The sequence below is a fragment of the Lepus europaeus genome, chromosome 14, assembly GCF_033115175.1.
Source record: "Lepus europaeus isolate LE1 chromosome 14, mLepTim1.pri, whole genome shotgun sequence".
Lineage (NCBI taxonomy): Eukaryota > Metazoa > Chordata > Mammalia > Lagomorpha > Leporidae > Lepus > Lepus europaeus.
In genome coordinates, this window is record NC_084840.1 from 20372283 (window position 1) to 20390839 (window position 18557).

At 59.4% G+C, this 18557-nt stretch overlaps 1 protein-coding gene across 1 annotated transcript; it reads right to left on the reverse strand.

Annotated features, from left to right (window-relative positions):
• Positions 1-604: 604 nt before the first annotated feature.
• On the reverse strand, positions 605-17511 carry NUAK2 (NUAK family kinase 2). The gene is made up of 7 exons (XM_062210210.1): positions 17191-17511; positions 8773-8893; positions 6393-6544; positions 6084-6149; positions 3837-3956; positions 2829-2961; positions 605-2411 (listed from the first exon to the last, which is right to left on the reverse strand). Exons 1-7 carry the CDS (start codon positions 17410-17412, stop codon positions 1369-1371), a joined length of 1857 nt encoding a protein of 618 aa, XP_062066194.1. The 5' UTR covers positions 17413-17511; the 3' UTR covers positions 605-1368.
• Positions 17512-18557: the final 1046 nt, after the last annotated feature.

Sequence of the window (18557 nt, forward strand, 5' to 3'; positions counted from 1 at the left end):
GAAAAGGGGATTTCTGGGGGGGATGTGAGAACAGAGGCTGTGGGGGACAGCAGGGGGCTCCAAGCCAGTGGGGGAGGGGCAGGAGGAGAGGAAGGGGAGAGTGGGGGCGGGGATCTAGTTGTCTCTTTAGAGCCCTGGGCTGCTCCCCCCACCCCGCAATGGCTGATGCTGGAGCTGCTTTGGGCAGTTAAGAGCTGGGGGGCCTTTGCTTTGTTTTGAATAAACCTTCTCTATTTCCCACCGGGCAGCCCAGGGGGAGGCTCACAGACCTGTGCCTCCACTCTTCCCCAAAGAGATGGAGGGAGGTCGGCTGCCACTCGCCTCTGGTTTTAATGGAGTGGCTCTTCCCCGTTACACAGCAAGCAGAGCGGATCGGATCGTTTGGTGGACAGTCAGGGTGTGGCGTGAGGAGAGCGGGAGGCCACCTCCCCGCCTCCACGCCTCCAGACACCGCAATGGGACATGGGGAGTCCCAGACCCGACCCTCCCCATGCTCAGAGGGGAATCATCGCAACAATCTCCCTCTGCACACGCAACTCAGATGTCTTCACGGGTCTCCCCAGAACGCGGCATTCACATTAATAAAAACAGCAAGATTCACTTTTGTTTTTTTTTTATAACAAAACAGTTGAGAACATAAAAATAAATAAGGACACTGTAGGGTCTGAAAGCCCAGAGGTGCATCCATCCATAGTCCAGATTTCAGGAGCAGTTTAGAGGCAGAACTTGTGAGTCTCTGAGGTCCCAGGTGGGGTCCGGAGGAGTCGGGCCCCCTTGAGATGAAATCTGTACAGCAGGCCGAGCCTTGCCAAGCCTTTGAGGTCCATAGCAGCGACTTGAGGGGGCTCAGGCTCGAGGGGGAAGGGGAGAGAGCCGCGGCCGCTGTGCTCTCTGGCTGCTGGGATAAATAAGGAAGGGTTACCGCAGGCTACCCCCAGCACAGCAGAGACGCCACGTTCCAGTTCTAGTGGCCGGCGGGTGCATGTGTGTGTGTGTGTGTGTGCCAGTCCCACTGGGGCACAGGAAGAGTAGGGAAGAGGCTGCCCTTGGCAGGCGCCACCTGGAAAACTCATTCACAGCAGGTGACAGCGGTGGGCACGGCTACGGCAGGCGCTCCTTCTAGGTCTCCCTGCTTGTCCCCTGTCCCCTAACCCGTGCACAAAACACAGGCAGGAGAAGACGCCCAGGCCTTTCCCTTGCGCCTACTTCTCCACTCTTTCTGCCTATCATCTTGGTTCCTGGGGCTGAAGACATCAGACCCCTACCGTGCTTCCTTTGCAGGCTGCCTGCCCGCCCCTGGCCTGGGGCTCAGGCGCCGCCCCTAGGGTGCCGCCAGTTCCTTGCATCTTGGAGCCTGCCCGTGCACTCTCAGCTGAGCTTAGAGCAGACCCCCAGGGCCTGGCGGTAGGTCTGTGTCACCTCCTGGCAGTCCGTCAGGGAGAAGCAGCTTTCCCCCAGGGGGTCCTGCCTCCAGCGCCTCAGGCAGCTGCCAGGACCCCCTGCGGGGGGCTCCTCCAGCCCGGAGAGGTTGTCCACCGACACACAGCCCCGCAGCGGGGGCTCTGGGAGCCGCTCGGGCAGGTCCAACTGGTCGAAGGACTCAGAGGACAGGATGCTGTCCTCACTCACGGCCCCTGAGGGCCGGCTGGCCCGGGGCGGGGCTCGTGGGGAGGCCAGTTGGTCCAAGGAGCCGAAGGCGGTGGGGGCCGTGCGATCTGAAGCTGCGCGGGAGAACTTGCCGTTGAGTTTGAGGATGCCCTTGGGGTGGAGCAGCCCAGAGGCTGGGGGGGCCCTCTGCTCCGGGGGGTCCCCGCTCACAAACACGTCACCTGCATCCAGGAGCTCCCCCGAGTCGCTGGGCTCCGGGGACGAGTAGTAGCCAGACTCGCGCTGTGGCTTTTTCAGGATGCCTTTCTTGGGGAGCAAGGGTTCGGCCTGCCCTGCGCTGGCGGGGCCCGGGCCGGGCTCCCGAGGGTCCGAGGAGACTGACAGCTTCTTCTTCAGGATGCTCTTGGGCAGCTTGAGGTTGCTCTTGCCGGAGCGCGGGGCAGTGTCGTCGGCTGGGGTGCCCTGGCGGGCCTGGGCCACATCGTTCTCCTTGCGTGACTTCTTGAGCGAGTGCTGGCGCTCCAGGCCCGGGCCGGTGCTTGCCGCCCCAGGCGCGTGCTGCTTGAAGAAGCTGCACACCCTGGCCCCGTTCCCCAGGAGGGGGCGGGAGGAGCGCCGGAGCCACTCAGCCACGGAGGTGCGTGCAGAGTCGCTGCCCGGGTGTCCACCCTCGTGTGCGGCCTCCTGCTCCCCCACGCGGGTGGCGTAGCCCCAGTTGACCCACCAGTGACCAGCCACATCCTCCAGGGTGGCCCGGCGGGTGGGGTTCACCATGAGCAGCCACCGGATCAGGCCACAGGCATCTGGAAGACAAAAGACAAGGGCATCGGTCAGTGGGTTGGTGGCCCTGAGAGCAGGACAGCAGGGGCCGACCAGCTCTGCTTGAACTAAGACAGTGCTCTTGCCCGCGTCAGACACGGCCCCTCCTGCCCCAAGCCCCAGAGGCGCCATGGCCCAAGCTGGCTCCCCACTGGGTGCCCCTGAATTGACTCTGCTGTCACCGCTCTGCTCCACCACCCCTCAGGACGGTGACCCCGTCATTAGCCCTTGTCTGTGCACACTCTCTTCTCCTCCATCATAAGACAAAGGATTCCTGAGGACGAGGACAGAAGCAATAGGAAATGGGGCAACTGTAGCAAGGAGATCTAAGCTAGACTTTAGGATGCACTTCCCAAAGACAACCCACCATGCCCATAGGGAAGGAAGTGCCATCCACTCACCAGAGGGCTTCGGGGGCTCCCGGTAGGCCCCATCGCTGATCTGCTTCACCAGCGTCTTGTGGTCCTGCCCGTCAAAGGGCATGGTGCCATGTACCAGGATGTAGAGGAGAACGCCCAGGGACCAGCTGTCCACCTGCAGGATCAGCCAGAGACAGAGGATCAGCCAGGATGCTTGAGCAGTGCCGGGCGGGAATGGCCGCCAGCCTCACCCTCAACACCACGGAACAGAAGGGACACGCTGGGACCCTGGAGTCGGTCACCAGAGGATGAGCACCCCCTCGAACCCGGGACACGGGGGCACTGAGGCTCTGGGGGAGATGCTGTCCGGAGCCTCCCCTTCCCGGCCAGGGTGGGGTGGCTCTGACGGATGCCCCTCTTGCGTCACATGGGGGAGCTTGGACTGGAGGCTGGGGCGGAGTCAAAGGGGCAAGGGGCCGGCGCCGTGGCTCAACAGGCTAATCCTCCGCCTTGCGGCGCCGGCACACCGGGTTCTAGTCCCGGTCGGGGCACCGATCCTGTCCCGGTTGCCCCTCTTCCAGGCCAGCTCTCTGCTGTGGCCAGGGAGTGCAGTGGAGGATGGCCCAAGTGTTTGGGCCCTGCACCCCATGGGAGACCAGGAGAAGCACCTGGCTCCTGCCATCGGAACAGCGCGGTGTGCCGGCCGCAGCGCGCTACCGCGGCAGCCATTGGAGGGTGAACCAACGGCAAAAAGGAAGACCTTTCTCTCTGTCTCTCTCTCACTGTCCACTCTGCCTGTCAAAAAAAAAAAAACAAAAAAAAACAAAACAAACAAACAAAAAAAAAAAACAAAGGGGCAAGGGGCCAGACGGGAGTCGGGGGCCTCTGTTCTAGTTCCAGCTTTGCCACCTCTGGGTTTCTGAGCGGATGCTGGCCTGGCAAGCAGCGGCTCTGGGGGAGGACCGATTGAGTTCCAAGTAGAAAGCGGGCCCGTGTATCTGATGTCACAGCGGATGGCTGGGGCGGGCTGGCAGAGGAGGACACACTAACCTCTGGACCTGTGTACGGCCTCCCGTTGACGATCTCGGGTGAGGCGTAGAGCGGGCTCCCACAGAACGTCTGTAGGAACTTGCCTTGGTGGTAGAGGTTGGAGAGGCCAAAGTCGGCAATCTGTAGGGTTGGGTCAAACGTGGACACGGTCAGGCCAAGGCCTGGGTTGTTCTGCAGCTCTCAGCCCACCCCTCTCCGGAGCTAGGGGAAACCGAGCAAGAGGAAACAGACCCCAGGACCTTATCCCACATCAGGCACTGTCCATGGAGCTCAGGCCCTGGAAGAATGAGCCCTGGGGAGCACAAGGTGGCAGAGTGGGGACTCCCGGCTCGTCACTGGCCCCCAGATCCCTTTGCTCAGCTATGAGCTACCCCAGAGTGCTCCCCCTGCTCATGCACACCCTCCTGATCCTGCAAGCCCACCCCCCAGGGAGGCTTCCATTGCCCTGGGATCTTCCCCTGGGAAGCCCTCCAGGTCCCCCTGCTGCCCTGAGCCCCTGCTCATCAGTGCTGCCTCCCAGCCACAACTGCACACGCCCATGCTGTCCCCCCTCCCCAGCACAGGTGAGACCCCAATGAGGCTCCATGGGCACTTATTGACCAGAGGAGGGTCGGCCCGACGGCGGGTGAGAGCCAGCTCCTGGTGCCAACACCAAGGCCCTCAACGGCAAGCCGGAGGTAAGCAGGCTGGAACTGCCCCTCCTAGCAAGGAGCTCAGATCTCTGTCCACACCTGGGTGGGAAGGTGGTGGCTGTGACCTGGGGTCAGCCCAGTATAGCCAAGAAGCAATGGTGAGGGCAGAACAAAGACCAGGCTGTGCCTGTGCCCAGGCCAAGGCCCCTTCCCGCAGGTTGCTGTGCTCTCGCTCCTCGGGGGACCCTTTCCCATCAGCCCTCAGACAGAGGCTGAGGCCAATGCCCGGCTGCTCATCACCCCACCACCGCACCACAGGGCCATGTGTGCCCAGGGTGGGGAGGGTGTTTGTGAAACTCGGGCTCCTTTCTTTATGGCTTTATTACTTGTTATCTATCCCAGCAGCGAGCAGGCAAAGGCCGTAGGAGGCACATGATGGGTATGGGTAGGAAAGCTCCTGCCTGTCTACGTTATGTGGGTTTATCGCTCTGGCCACCTTCCTCTTGGTTGGCATCAAAGCAAGCCCCACCTGCTCCGGGAATTGGCTGGGTAAGGCCAATGAACTCAGTACCAGAACTCATCAGGGCACAGGTCAAGAACTACTGAAGAAAATGCGTCCTGGGGGCTGGGGCTGTGGTGTGGTGGGTGTGGCTGCCACCTGCAGTGCCAGCATCCCCTGTGGGCACTGGTTCGAGTCCCAGCTGCTCCACTTCTGATCCAGCTCCCTGCTAATGCGCGTGGGAAATGCCCAAGTGCTTGAGCCCCTGCGCCCACATGGGAGACCCAGAGGAGGCTCCTGGCTCTTGACTTTGGACAGGCCCAGCCCTGGCCATTGTGGCCATTTGGGGAGTGAGCCAGAGGATGGAAGATCTTTCTCTCTCTCTCTGTCTCTTTTTCTCTCTCTTTTTAACTCTGCCTTTCGAATAAATATATCTTAAAAAACAAAAACCCGCTATGTCCTGGATTCAGGAGGACTCTGGGGAGGACCAGAGCATACAGTCACCCCCAGGTGCCTGCAGGGCCAGTCTCCCTGCCTGAGCCAGCTCTTGCCATCTGGCCCTAAGGTCTCAGCTTATCCCATCAATAGGAATTTCTCCTGAGCTAAATTTCACTTCCCAGACATGGCAGTGCTGTGGCTGCAGGAAGCAGGAAGCTGGTGTTCGAGGGCCTGTCCGTGGGGACAAGTGCCAAAGGGTTACCTTAGTGCGTGCGTGCGTGCCAGTGTGCATGTATGGGTGGGGCGGGGACGTCTCAGGCCACGCGCCTCTCTCTGCTGGGCACAAGGTCACGTCAAAGTTAACCTTTGATCAAGATCCACCAGCTTTGTGACATCAAAAGAACACATATCTGGGAGTTGGAAACTTTGGTCCTAGCTAGCCCAGCTTGGCCACTCGCCAGCCCAAGGCCCTGTGCAAGCGGCACCCTCATCTCCAGCCGACAAATGATCTGTGGTGCAGGTGAATGAGGTCCCAACTGGCACCGACACAGAAGTCCGACCCGAGCAAATCCCAACAACTGTAGGAGCCCACTAAGACCCTAGGGCTGCCTGACTGGGGACAGGGCAGAAAAGCCAGGGAGGGGAGGGCAAGCTTCAGGAAGTGCGGCAGGGACTCACCTTGATATTGCCGTTGGCATCTAAGAGGATGTTCTCCAGCTTGAGGTCTCGGTGGACAACCCCGTTCTGGAAGACACAGGGGGTACAGTCAGGGGAGGGTCACCCGGAAAGGGACGGGGCTGAGGGGTCTCATCTGAGCACAGGATGGCCCCCCATCCCGGCCGAGGGACTCAGAGACAGAGATACCCACATTTCTCTGTCCCAGAGCCCAGAATCCAGCCTTGCCTGTGCCACTGTCTCCCTGTGTGACCCTGGAATCTCTCTGGTACAAGCCAGCCCCCGAGCCCCACGCACCGTGCCCTGGCCCACCTGGTGGCAGTAGTGCACGGCGGAGACGATCTGCCGGAAGAAGTGCCGGGCGTCGCGCTCGCTGAGCCGCTGCCGCTCACTGATGTAGTCGTACAGGTCGCCCCGGCTGGCGTACTCCATGACAATCACGATCTTGCTGCTGTTCTCGAATACTGCGTGGAGCAAGGACGCCGGGGACGTCAGGCCCTGCCAGAGCGCACTGTCGTCCCCCCGCCCCGGTCACACACCAGACGAGACCTCCCTGTAGGGATGTCTGCTAATGGGGCCGCAGGCTGGCGAAGAAGGGGAAGCGAAGGGCCTTGGAGCAATGAGCTCAGACGGGTGGCGGTGGCACACCCTCTCTCTCCCTGGAAACTCGGGCTGTGAGGTTCTGCAGCCTCCCGGGGGGCACCGCTGGCTGAGGACGGAAGGCTCAGAACTGCATACTTTTTCACCATTGTGACATTGGGCAAATCTTTTCCAGATGGAGCAGTACGAATGCAGCTTTGCTGGGTGATCTGAGACTGGGCCTTGGTTTCCTCACTGGAAAAGTGGGATAATCATGGCAACTGCACAGGACCAGGATGAGAAACAGATTTCAAAAAAAAAAGAAAGAAAGGCACCACGCAGAGCCCAGATACCCATTCCCCGCATCGGGGAGCATCCGGGCCAGGGCCCCGTGGACGAGGCCTCACTCACAGAAGCAGGCACTACACATTTGGTAATTAACAGACTGCCTGGGTTCCTGGCACTCAGCTCGCCCTCTGCTGGCCCCCCTCCACGTGTAGGAGAGGGGTCTTCTTGCACTGCCAGCTCTGTCCTGGCTCCAGTCTACTGGTAACGTCGGGAGCAACTGGTTCACCAAACTGGCCCTTCAACTGGGTGTGTGTCAGAACATGTGGTCCCTGACACTGCATCTTCGTGCTAAACGGGTCCTAGGAGTTTGGCTTGCTCAGCCGGGCCCAGGGCCATTGCTATGCGACCTGTGAGCAGGAGCTGAGAGAGGATCTTCCCCTCAGAGCAGACCCAGCTCCCAGGCAACAGGATACAAGGCCAGAAGGGCTGTGTTTGCTTTCTTCCGGGAAAACACAGGTAAGTGGCCCTGACCCATGGTGGCCCTGCCTCCTGGGGGTGCCTGGCTAAGACCCCACCCTGTGGTTCTGGATATCACTCCGGGGGTACATGCGGTCTCTGTGCCAGGAAGTTGCGGGTCAAGAGCCAGCCAGGGTGCATTTTGGAAAGCAGCAGGGTTGGAGGTGCCTCGCTCCAGCCCACAGCGCTGCAGCATGCAGGGGGTTGGGGATGAACCTGCGGGAGCCCTTCCAGACACAGCTGTGATGACCCTGCAACTGTGGAATCTGGGGTGCAAGGGAAACCACATCCTGAGTTCAGAGCTCAGTTCCCAGACCCAGCCGTAATGTGGGGGAGATGCCAGACACACAGGTGCACGCACACTGCCTGCCTGGCTTCGCCAATGCGTTGTCGTCTACCCCCTCTTCCCTGAGGGAAGTCCCCAGAAAGACAATTAGCCTTCTCAGCCACTTGCCTGGGCACCCATGGGACAGGCTCAGGCCACGGGGCCAGGCCAGCAGCTCTGCCCTGGCTCTTCCTATGAACAGAACCTGGGAGTGCAGACTTCTTTGTCCCCCCCCACACACCCAGAATATTCAGACAGAGGGGCCTCCTGCTGCCACCGTCACCCTGTGTTCCCAGCCACCTGACATTATGTAAAGGCTCGGCACAGACAGGTGTGTGTGGGAGGGCGCTGCCCCTCTTCCCCTCCGCACCCTCTCTTGCTCACTTTGTTGTCTGGGCCACAGGGCGGAGGGCAGCTGGAGCGGCGAGACCAGCACTGATGTCAGAGAAGAGGAGGCTGGAGCTGCGCAGAGAGGCGCAAGCCAGCCCTGTGGCGGGAATGACTCAGAGCACGGGCCAGATTCGGGGAGGCCTGGCTCTAGGAAGCACAGCACCCACATGCCAGAGACGGGTGCAGTGTGTTTCAGAGGCCCCCGGACTGCTCGGGATCTCACCAGGCTGGGAGGCAGTGTTCAAAGAGGGAGCCATTCCTTGAGTACCTCCTAGGAGCGGAGCACTGGGTGACATCATGCAGTTCTATGTTTGCAACCACCCCGTGACGCAGGTGGGCTCGTTCCGTCTTACAAACGAGGAAGCCGCAGGGCCACAAATGAGGAACCAAGGCCCAGGCACATGAAATGAGATGAGTGGCCGGGGGTCAGACAGCTGGGTTTCAAATCCAGGTACTACCCAGCTTCAAAGCTCGTGCCTTTGTAGGTCTTTGAGTCATCTGCTCCAACCTCTACTGCACATGCGCACACGCACACATGCACACACACACACACACACACCCCGGCCCCCAGCTCCAAACGCCCCAGCGCCGCACCTTCGTGGATGGCAATGATGTGGGGGTGGTTGAGCGACGACATGATCTCTATCTCCCGCCGAATGTGCATCAGATCCTGTTCATCTTTGATTTTGTCTTTCCGGATGGACTTGATGGCCACCTGGGAATAGAGAATACAGGCGACTGAGGGTGTGCCTGCAGCTGCTGCAGAGCCCACAGGACACCCCCAGAGAAGTCCCCTGCCCCGTGCCCAGGGTGGGTGGCAGACAGGCTGGGGAGCCCCTCTCTCCAGAGGTCCCCACCTGGGTTAGGTGCAGTGGGGCCACCGTACCCTCACTCAGATGGACAAGGAAGGTGGCCTCCCGCATGCCCGAGGCTGATGCTTCCGGGTTTACAAAGGCCACGTGCACCTCGAGCGTAACACTGGGCTTGCTTTTCTCGCAGCTGGGTCCTTGGCGTTGAGCACAGGGCCCAGTACACAGTGGGTGCTGCACAACTGTGGCATTAGAAAATGCACTGGGCCTCACAGCAGCTCCGGGAGGTTGGCACAGCAAGCATGGCCAGTGCATGCGGGAAACTCCCAGTTCAGGAACCTGGGACCCAGGGAGGTTAAATGACCTGCCCAGAGCCACTGGGTCACTAACTGGCACCAGCGTGGCTGGGGTGGGGGTGGAGGGCAGTTAGATTACTGGCCCTTCTTCTCCACGTTTGGTTGCTTCTGCCAAGGCACTCTGCCTGCTATAAACAACCAGTCTCTAGCCAAAAGGTAGAGACAACCCAAGTGTCCATCAATCAGCGAACGGACAAACTTGGTATATTTACACAGCGGGATATTAGCCAGCCAGGAGAAGGAACGAAATTCTAACCGTTCCCAATGGACAAACCTCAGAAATGTTATGCTACATGACAGAAGTCGGTCACCCAAGGACACACACTTTATTATGCTACTTCCATGTGGTACCTAGAACAGGCAAGTCATGGAGACAGAGAGCGGGACATTGCAGGGGTGGGGTGGGGGGCGCATTGGGGACTTAAGATTTAATGGCAACAGAGCTGCTGTTTGGAATGATGCTAAAGTGTAAATGGAGAGTGGTGATGGTTCACACATCAGGAATGTGCTTAGACCGCTGAAATTTTCACTAAAATGGCACATTTTATTATATATATATATTTATATATATTAAAAATCACCTCTAATCATGGAAAGAAAAAAAAAAAAAAAAAAAGAGCAGCCTCTCCAGGCCAGGTGATTTCCCTGCGTCAGGGAGAAATGCCAAGTGAGGGTGAAGCCCTGGGGCCGGCCCTGCGGTGGGGACAGGAGTGAGTGAGCCAGTGGGCAGTGCGGAAATGGGGGAAGGGCCTAGCAGCTCTAGGTATCCTTTCTGCTGCACCCCACCCAGCAGCAAGGGCGGCGACTGCCGGGAAGGGAGCTAATGACAGCAAGCGGCGCCGGGGGCCTGGAGTGCGCCACCAGGGGACCCGGGCTCCCCAGGTCCCTGTCCCCGTGGGCAGGACCCAGCCCGGTCTCAGAGCCTGTTTCCTGTGGATTAGGCAGGTGCGCTAAGACGTCTGACGGGCGTCCCTGTCCGATTCTCCGAACTGAGTCCTCCGAGGGTCCCGGGCCCCCGGGCGCGGCGGGGTGGGGGCGGGGTGTCCGGGCCCGGTCAGTTCCCGGCAGGTGCTGCGCAAGGGCGCAGTGGTGAACACACGCGCGGCTCGGGGGCTCTGCAGACACCGCCCGCGGACACCCGCGCCCCCGCCGGTGCCCCCGGAGGGCGGGCCTCCTCTCCGGACTCAAAGGGACCCAGAAGAAAGGAAGGCCCCGCTCGGGGCGGCCTCTAATCCCCCTTTCACAAGGCTCGGGAGCAGACAATGGCTTCCGCCCGCGCTCGGCACAGGAATGCGGAACAGCCCTAATCCCGCCCGAGGAGCCGCTCACAAAGCCCCGGCCGTCACCCCGGCAACGCCAGGGCGGCGCGCCCCGCGCCCCGGAGCTGCGGCTGCCGGGGACACGCGGAGGCCCCGCGCTCCGCCTGCCCGAGAGGGGCAGCGAGGACAATGGCCGGTGGGAGGGATGGTCACCATGGAGCCTCGGCCCCGAGAGGCCCCGCTGCAGCTGCAGGGGACGGGGCTGCCCGCCCACACCACCCCCCACCCCCACTCCCGCCTTGGGCTCCAGCCTGGCCTCTGTCCCCAGTGAGCTCGGGGCTGTCAGTGGGGTGGCCGTGTGGGGGGAGGGGTGAAGGGCTTGAATCCCACGACCCTCTGCAGCCCACTGCCCCTCCTGGAACGGGAGAGTTTACTGAACTAGTTTCTCTGTAAAATTCTTTGTAAAATCACAAAGTGTTAGGAGCTCTTCAGAAACAAAGGCCCATAAAATGTTTATCGGTGGATAGTCAAAACAAGCAGGGATCGCATCTAGGCCATGAAAAGCATTTCAGAGTAGGGGCATTGTGGAGCATCCCACTCGGAGCGCCTGGGATCCAGCCCTGCCTCCGCTTCCGATCCAGCGTCCTGCTAATGCGCACCCTGGCAGGCAGCAGGTGACCGCTCAAGCCACCCATGTGGGAGACCTGCATGGAGACCTGCTCCTGGCTCCTAGCTTTGGCCTGGCCCAGCCCCAGTTGTAGCCATTTGGGGAGGGAATCAGCAGATGGAAAATCTCTCTCTCCTCACTGCCTCTCCCTTTCTTTCTGTCACTCTGCCTTTCAAATAAACAAATTAACTAAAAAAAATTGAGAGCTTGTGATGTACCCACATGCAAAACTAGGCACATCCTGCATGTACAGCCGTGAGTGCACAAACATACAGTGAGCTAATCGTCAGACTCGGGGGACAGAGCCCTGAAGACAAAGCCTCAAAGAAATCAGTCTCCCTAAAGAAAAGAGGTGCTCAGGGTGACACCTGAGCCTGGCTGGGTGGAGGTGCGCACGTAGAACTCTAGGGTGGATCTCCTTCAACACTGGAAGCCAGAGAGTCTACAGCAGAACTCCTAACCTCCAGTGAACACATCCACCCTCCTGTAAGCCTGTATCCTAGCCTCAGGGGTAGGGGAAGGACCCCCTACACACACACACACACACACACCCAGCTATCTACACTTGGTCCCAGCTGGGCTGGACTTCCCAGGGAGGAACCAAGTTGTGTCATCAGGCCTCCACCCGAGCAAGCAGGCGACTGACGGATCACTGCCCTGTGGAGCTTGGCCTCTGCTCCCCAACCCATCCCAGCCCCACAGGCAAGCCTCTGGCTAGCTGCTGGCTCAGCCTGTCAAACTAAATTAGACACACCACCAGCTCAGGCCTGGACAGAGCTCTGCATACGGTTGACCGGTGACCATAGGTCACAAATAAATATTTGTTGGTTAAGTTGCTGGGCTGATCTTTGACTGATAGGCACAGTGCCCAGATAAGATTTTCCCCTCTTCTTCCCAGCCTCGGGAGGAGTCGACCTTTTCAGGACCTTTGTTCTCATCTGCAAGGTAGCCGGAGAAACTATTTTCTAGAATAAAAATAAGCTGACGAAAGCCAAAGAAGAGGACAACAGCAGCTGCGTGGATTACCCAGAAGCAAGAAGGGCACGTGCCCTGGCTTGTCCTCGTATAATTATTAATATCGCCCCTTCTCTCCAGAGTATCCGAGTTTATGCAGTGTACTACGGGGCCTCCCTGCTCAGACTGGGAAGGACAATCAGGCCCAAAGATGCCAATGCAGGCATAAACACCCGAGCCGTGGAGCAAGCCTCAAGAGCCCAGGAGCCCTTATTTCCTCTATCGAACTCTGCAACTTAAGACAAGGCACTTATATGATCGGTTAATTAGACTGGCTGGCTTTAAGGTCCTCATCTGACAAGCGAAAGGGTTCAGACTCTCCAAGTAGCTGCTAATGCCTGCCGGGGGCTGGCACTGTGCTAGGGGCTGGAGATTCAGTCCCTGCAGGCCGGCCCTCAGCCTGGCGGCGGCAGAACACCGCAGCCACCTCCGGTACCGTGTGACCCGTGGCAGTTGGGACCCTTGCTGCTGAGGGGCTCCAGAGGCACCGCCCGGAGCTTGCTTTGCTTGGAGGAGCAGGGGAAAGCATCCCTGGGAGAAGAGAGTTTGAGACTTTGATGGATAAATGAGGTTTGCTAAAGCCGAGGGTATTCCAGGCAGGAAGAAAGCTTTGAGCAAAGGATAGAAAGGACCTCCAAGCTCCCCTCAAACTCCAGTGTCTACGCTGAGTACTTCAGAAACGGGTTATCTGAGGGCTGGCGTTGTGGCGCAGCAGGTTAAGCCGACACTTGCGATGCCAGCTCCCAGCCAGGGGAGTCCCGGCTGCTCTACTTCTGATCCAGCGCCCTGCTAACAGCTCCTAGGAAGGCAGTGGAAGATGGCCCAAGTGCTTGGGCCCGGGCTGCCACCCACATGGGAGACACAGATTGAGTCCAGGGCTCCCGACTCGAGGCTGGACCAGTCCTGGCTGCTGCCAGCATTTGGGAAAGTAAACCAACAGATGGAAGATTTTTTTTCTCTGAGTCTCTCTCTGTCACTCTGCCTTTCAGATAAATAAAGTAAATACTTTTAAATAGAAATGGATCCCCTGCTACTGTTCCAGGATGGGGCCTGCTCAGAGCATCTATCCTGTGGCCACAGAACCTGAGCATTAATTCCCACTGATACCATTCCAATGACTTTCTTGCCTCTGTGCCCCAGCGTGCTGGAAAGGCAGCAGGTGGAATTCCCTACACCGTGGTGCGAATGGCAACACTGAAGGCCAAGAAAGGGCACTGACTTTTCCAAGGCTCCCAACACGTGCATCAGAGCCAGGACCTAAAATGGAAGGTGTCACCCGCAGATGCTGCCATCGCAGAAGATGAAAGTGGGTCATCCTTGGAGACGCCTTGTCCGGCCTCCCACCCTGGAGAAAGGCATGCTCCACATTTGGCCTGGGCCAGGCTGTGTGGGACCACCAGCCACCCCCACCCCACTCACAGACAAACCTACCCGCTCCTTTGCAGAGGTGGGTGCTGGGGTTCAGCTGGTAAATACCGCCTCCCTCCCAAGAACCCAGGTACCAGGAGAGAAGCTGTAAGCTGGACATCGCTGGTCATAGTTGTTGCCCAGAGCTGCAGCCAAAATTTTTGACTCCTCTCTGGCTTTTCCCAGAGCAGCTGCTGTCTGGGAGGCGGGGCAAGGAGGTGGAGGATGACCCACTTTGATAGCGGAGGCGAGGTTGGGCCAGGTTGGCCTAGACTGGGCAGAGTGGAGGTGGGCACAGGGGTGACTCGCCATGCCACCAGACCTGCCAGATGACAGGCCAGGAGCAGGAACGGGCTCTGAGGGGAGCCTGAGCCCCACAGTGTGCCGCCCCCCCCGCCCCCCCCCCCCCCCGCTACTCTCAGTCCCTTCTGCCAGTGTGCAGGCAAGAGCTTCCCTGCCCAGCCCTCTTGTGTGGCTTGGCTGGAACCCAAGGACAAGAGCCGCCTACAGCCTCCCTCCCCGGTGCTGAGCAGGCAGGTGCAGGAGGAGCAAGCCTTTGGCAGCTGGCCAGGCGGGAGCCCTTCTCTGGAGCTGGGGCCAAAGGAGCATTGAGGAGTCTGAACAAAGCAGAGGACAAGGCAGTGTGGCTTTAGGAAGCTGAGCACCATCCACCCGCTTTCTCTGGGCTGGACGGATCCAGATGGCAGGGGCTGGGGAAGGAGGGGAGGGTGAGAACACTGGTGGCAGACGCTGTGCTGGGCACTGTACACAGATCATCTTTAACCCCTGGAGAACGCAGGACTCTTACAGCGCCACTTTACAGATGGGAAAACTGAGGTAGAGAGTGCCCACAGCAGGGAAGCAATGGGGCTGCCATCTGAGCTCTCTTCTCTTAACCCTGAGCCTCCTAGACAGGCCCGATTGAAAAGCTAGTTGTGTAATTCCGCTACCCAGGATCCCTCAACAGAGTCAGTGTGTGTGGGGGTGGGAGGGGCGGTTCCCTGTGCCTCCTCCCACCCGGAGCATCGCCTGGGGCGCTGAGAAAGGCAGCAGAAGTGGTTGGAATGACAGTGCACAGAGGCAAGCCCGGGCTCATCTCAAGGCCAATTCCCAGCCCAGGACTCAGCCCCTGGTCATCCAGGGCCTCAGCTGGACACGGCAGGAGCTGACCATGCAGGCTTGCCACTAGGCAGACACTGGGCAGACACTGCTCCTCTCGGGTCTGCGTCCCCACCTACCAGTGGAGGAAACAGACTGCCTCATTTGCAATACTTTGAAATCCCACGGGACAACTCCGTACATAAAAGGCAGAGGCGCCCTGGCCTCGGAGCGTGCCCGCTTGCCCTGCCCTCACGGTGCCCCTGGGAGGTCAGACTTCCAGGCAGATGGTCGCAAAGGCTTTGCTGGACTCTACCGATCTGGGGCCCAGGCACGTGTTTTTGTCTTTAGGGGGAGGGGAGCTGGGAGAACCACAGGAGGAAGTGTCATTTGGGTGCTAGGAAAATATCCAAGATCCAGAGCAAATATTTGTTTTTCCTTTGATGCCCTCTTGGAGCAGCTATTAGTCCTGTCCACCTGCCCCTCCTTCCCTCTGCAGGTCCCATCTGGCCAATGGCAGTTCCACCCAGGCAGGGTGAGTGGGAGAGAACATGGGGTAGAAGCCACCCACAGGCTGTCCTTGAAGTGTGGGGGCCCCCCCAACAATCTCGAGTAGTTTGGGAGGAGGTCTTGGGCAGCTTTCTTGTCTCTGATCCCACCCCACCCCCCGGAAGTACCCTGAGAGGTCTCTGCTCAGGGAGGGTGGTGGGGGGTGAGTGGGGGGAAGAGAAATCCACCGGAAGCTGCTTTCCGAGGGGAGAGCCCTAGCAAGTTCCTAGCAACAGTGCTGGGTGGTCTGCCGGTCCGGGAGGTTCAGAGGAGGTCCCTGCCCACCAACCTTGGCTCCTTAGGCACAGCAAGAGGATGAGGCCAGGGAGTTTCTTCTGAATTCTCTCTATTCTGACGTAATAAGGGCTGGAATCCCGCCTAGAGCTACTGAGGTTTGAAAACCGAAAGCTGGTTTATTTCACTCCAAAATCAAAGGAAAACTGTCTTTATCACACACACACACACATGCACACACACAGAGTGATGGGATCTCAGTGTGAATCCCAGCTCCTTGATTCTGGGCACACCCCACCTGTCCCCTGGACCCAGTCTCCCCCTGCCCCCAGCAAGGGGCACCCAAGCCACGAGCAGCTCTTTTCCAGCTGAGCCCCTGACAAAGCCTGGGCCCAGCGGCCTCAGGCCTGCAGCCTCCCTGGGCCTTCCCACGTTATGGAAAGAGAAAGAAAAGGAAAGCCAGGAAGCACACAATTGCCCAAGAGCTGTAACCTGGCAGCAGGCAGCTGGGGACCGTGCCAGGCGTTAGCCGGAAAAACACCCTCGGCCTTATTGATGGGACCATAATCCAGCCCTTTCCCCAACATCGACTCCCTTCACCAATGAAACCACTTCTTGAGTTTCAAACCGGCTACTGGCTGCAAAAGCAAACACACGCTGGGAAGGCGGCGGCTGCCCCGGCCAATGGGACAAACCCTGGCCACACACACAGCCCAACCATCCTTACACCACCTGCTCTAAAAGGCTTGTTAAAAACAGGTTATATGGCCCTATCCTAGGCTTGTGAAGAAATTCCTCTGGGTGGGGAGAGAAGGAGTTTAAGCACAAACTCTAGGTGACTCCCATGCACATGGCACTCAAATCTGAGAGCCACAGGTAACCACTAGCTTTTGGCAAGTGTGCCATCCAGCCAGGGCCGACCTCACCAGATACAAATACGAGTTCTCACGGCAAGGTCTATGTGTCAGCAACAGTTTAAGTTCACTCGCCCATCTTAATCAACTTTCATAGCAGCCTGTGAGGTAGGTTGTGTTTTCTCTCTGCTTTTGCAGAAGGGGAAAGTGAAAATAATACAGAGGGAATTGCTCAGGGACACAGAAATTACTCTGACTGCCGCACACACACTCCAGATCCACAGGCCAAGTTCCTGAAAAGGCCCCAGTCCCGTAGGTTTCATATTTCCCAGAATCAAAAACCCCGTCCCAGCGAGCTTCCATTCAGTCTCAGAGCTGGAAAGCTGTCCGCCTTGTGCACACTCAGCCCTGCGCACACCTTCGCAGCACGCGGGGCTGCCGGGCTTTAGGGATGGCGAACTCCACGCCTCAGCCACTCAGCCACACACACGCACGCTTACCAAGCCCCCGCTAAGAGCAGGTGCCTCCTGCTCCGTCCCATTCCACTCAGCTCCAAAAGAAACCCAGCCCAAGTCCCATCTTCCCTTAGGGGCACGCGGTCTGGTGTTGCTGAGGTTTTCGGCCCACGAGCCCCGTCCCCACCTACAATCGCGGACCGCCGCGGACGGTCCCCGCACGCACACACACACACACGACGCCCGCGCGATGCAGCTGCGTGGCCCCCGGCCCGCCGCCCCCTGCGCCGCGAGAGGGAGCCGCACTCACCAGGCGCCCTGAGCTCTCGCGCGCCTTCTTCACCTTGCCGTAGGTGCCCTTGCCCAGGGTCTCCAGGAACTCGTAGCGGTGCCGCAGGTTGTGCTTGTGGTGGTGCCGTTTCACCGCCTGCTTCTTCATCAAGGGTTTGGGCGACTTGATGAGCCCGTCGGCCAGGACGGCGACGGCCGAGGGGGCCGAGCCGAGCCTCCGGGAGAAGGCCAGCGACTCCATGGCGAGCAGGAGGCGGGCGAGGGCGGAGAAGGCCTCGGTCGGCTTCGCCGGGAACGCTGGAGCCCGCCGCGCAAGTCCCACACTCGGACCGCGAGCCCACTGCCGCACCCGAGCGCGCTGGAGAGCGCCGCGTTCCCAGTGGCTATAAACGCGGTGAGCCGGAGGCGCTGGCCACGCCCCACAGCGCCCATTGGCTGGGCCTCCGGCGGCGCGTGACCAGAGCGGCCCTCATTGGCCTTGCTGGGCCCCGGCCCCGCCTCCTCCCCGCGGCGTGTCTGACCAAGATGTCAATGGGGCCAACGGAGCCCTGCCCCCCTGGGCCCCTGAGGGACAGAGACGGGGTGGGGGTGGGGGCCGGGGACTGCCGTGGAGGCTGCTTGGCTGAAAACCCTGGGACCTGCTCTCTGAGCCGCTGGGTCGGAGCCACCTGTTGTTCCACTGTGCTGCCTTCTCAGTTGGCAAGAGGCAAGGAATGAGAAGGCACAGGAGGCCGGGGAGCGCGTGGCTGCATCCCTCTGGGCTAAGTCGCTTGACCACTTTTGTAAGTCCACGCAGGAGGTGTGGCTGATGGGTGGGACAGGCTGGGCCGGTGGAACAGAGGCCGACTCCAGGCAGGGGGGCATGATGCGGTGGGGAGCCATTCCAGGGTCCTACTCCACTGGTCCGCAGTGAGACCAGCCTCCCCCCCGACCCTGCTAGCCGGGCAGGGCTTCCCTCTTGTCCGAGGGAGCTCCCTCAAGAGATGGTGGAGTTTATGAAGTGTGGGCAGGAGGTGGGGCCAGCCTAAGGAGATTTTGGGCTCCTGTTCTTCAATAGGTGTCCCTAAATCTGTGAACATCTGTTCTCCCAAAGTCTTCTTCGCAGTTATTTTGGGGATCTGGTGGTAGGTTGGGGGCTGTTTCGGTTTTATTTTTGATAATTAATTAATTAATTTGAGAGGGACAGAGAAAAAGAGAGAAAGAGATCTCCCATCTGCTGGTTCATTCCCAAATGCCTGCAATGGCCAAGGTTGGGCTGAGCTGAAGCCAGGAGCTGGGGACTCCATCCAGGTCTCCGATTTGGGTGACGAACTCAAGGACTTTAGCTGTGCATCAGCAGGAAGCTGGATCAGAAGCGGAGTAGCCAGGACTCGAACTAGGCCCTCC

Bases quoted from the DNA above. Each gene is read 5' to 3' on its own strand.
- NUAK2 (XM_062210210.1), bottom strand. From the start codon at position 17,412: ATGGAGTCGCTGGCCTTCTCCCGGAGGCTCGGCTCGGCCCCCTCGGCC. The intron at 6,150-6,392 runs GTGGGCCAGGGC...TGTGTCTTCCAG, and splicing joins CCGTGCACTACTGCCACCAG to AACGGGGTTGTCCACCGAGA. The intron at 2,412-2,828 runs GTGAGTGGATGG...TTTGTCTTCCAG, and splicing joins GGAGCCCCCGAAGCCCTCTG to ATGCCTGTGGCCTGATCCGG.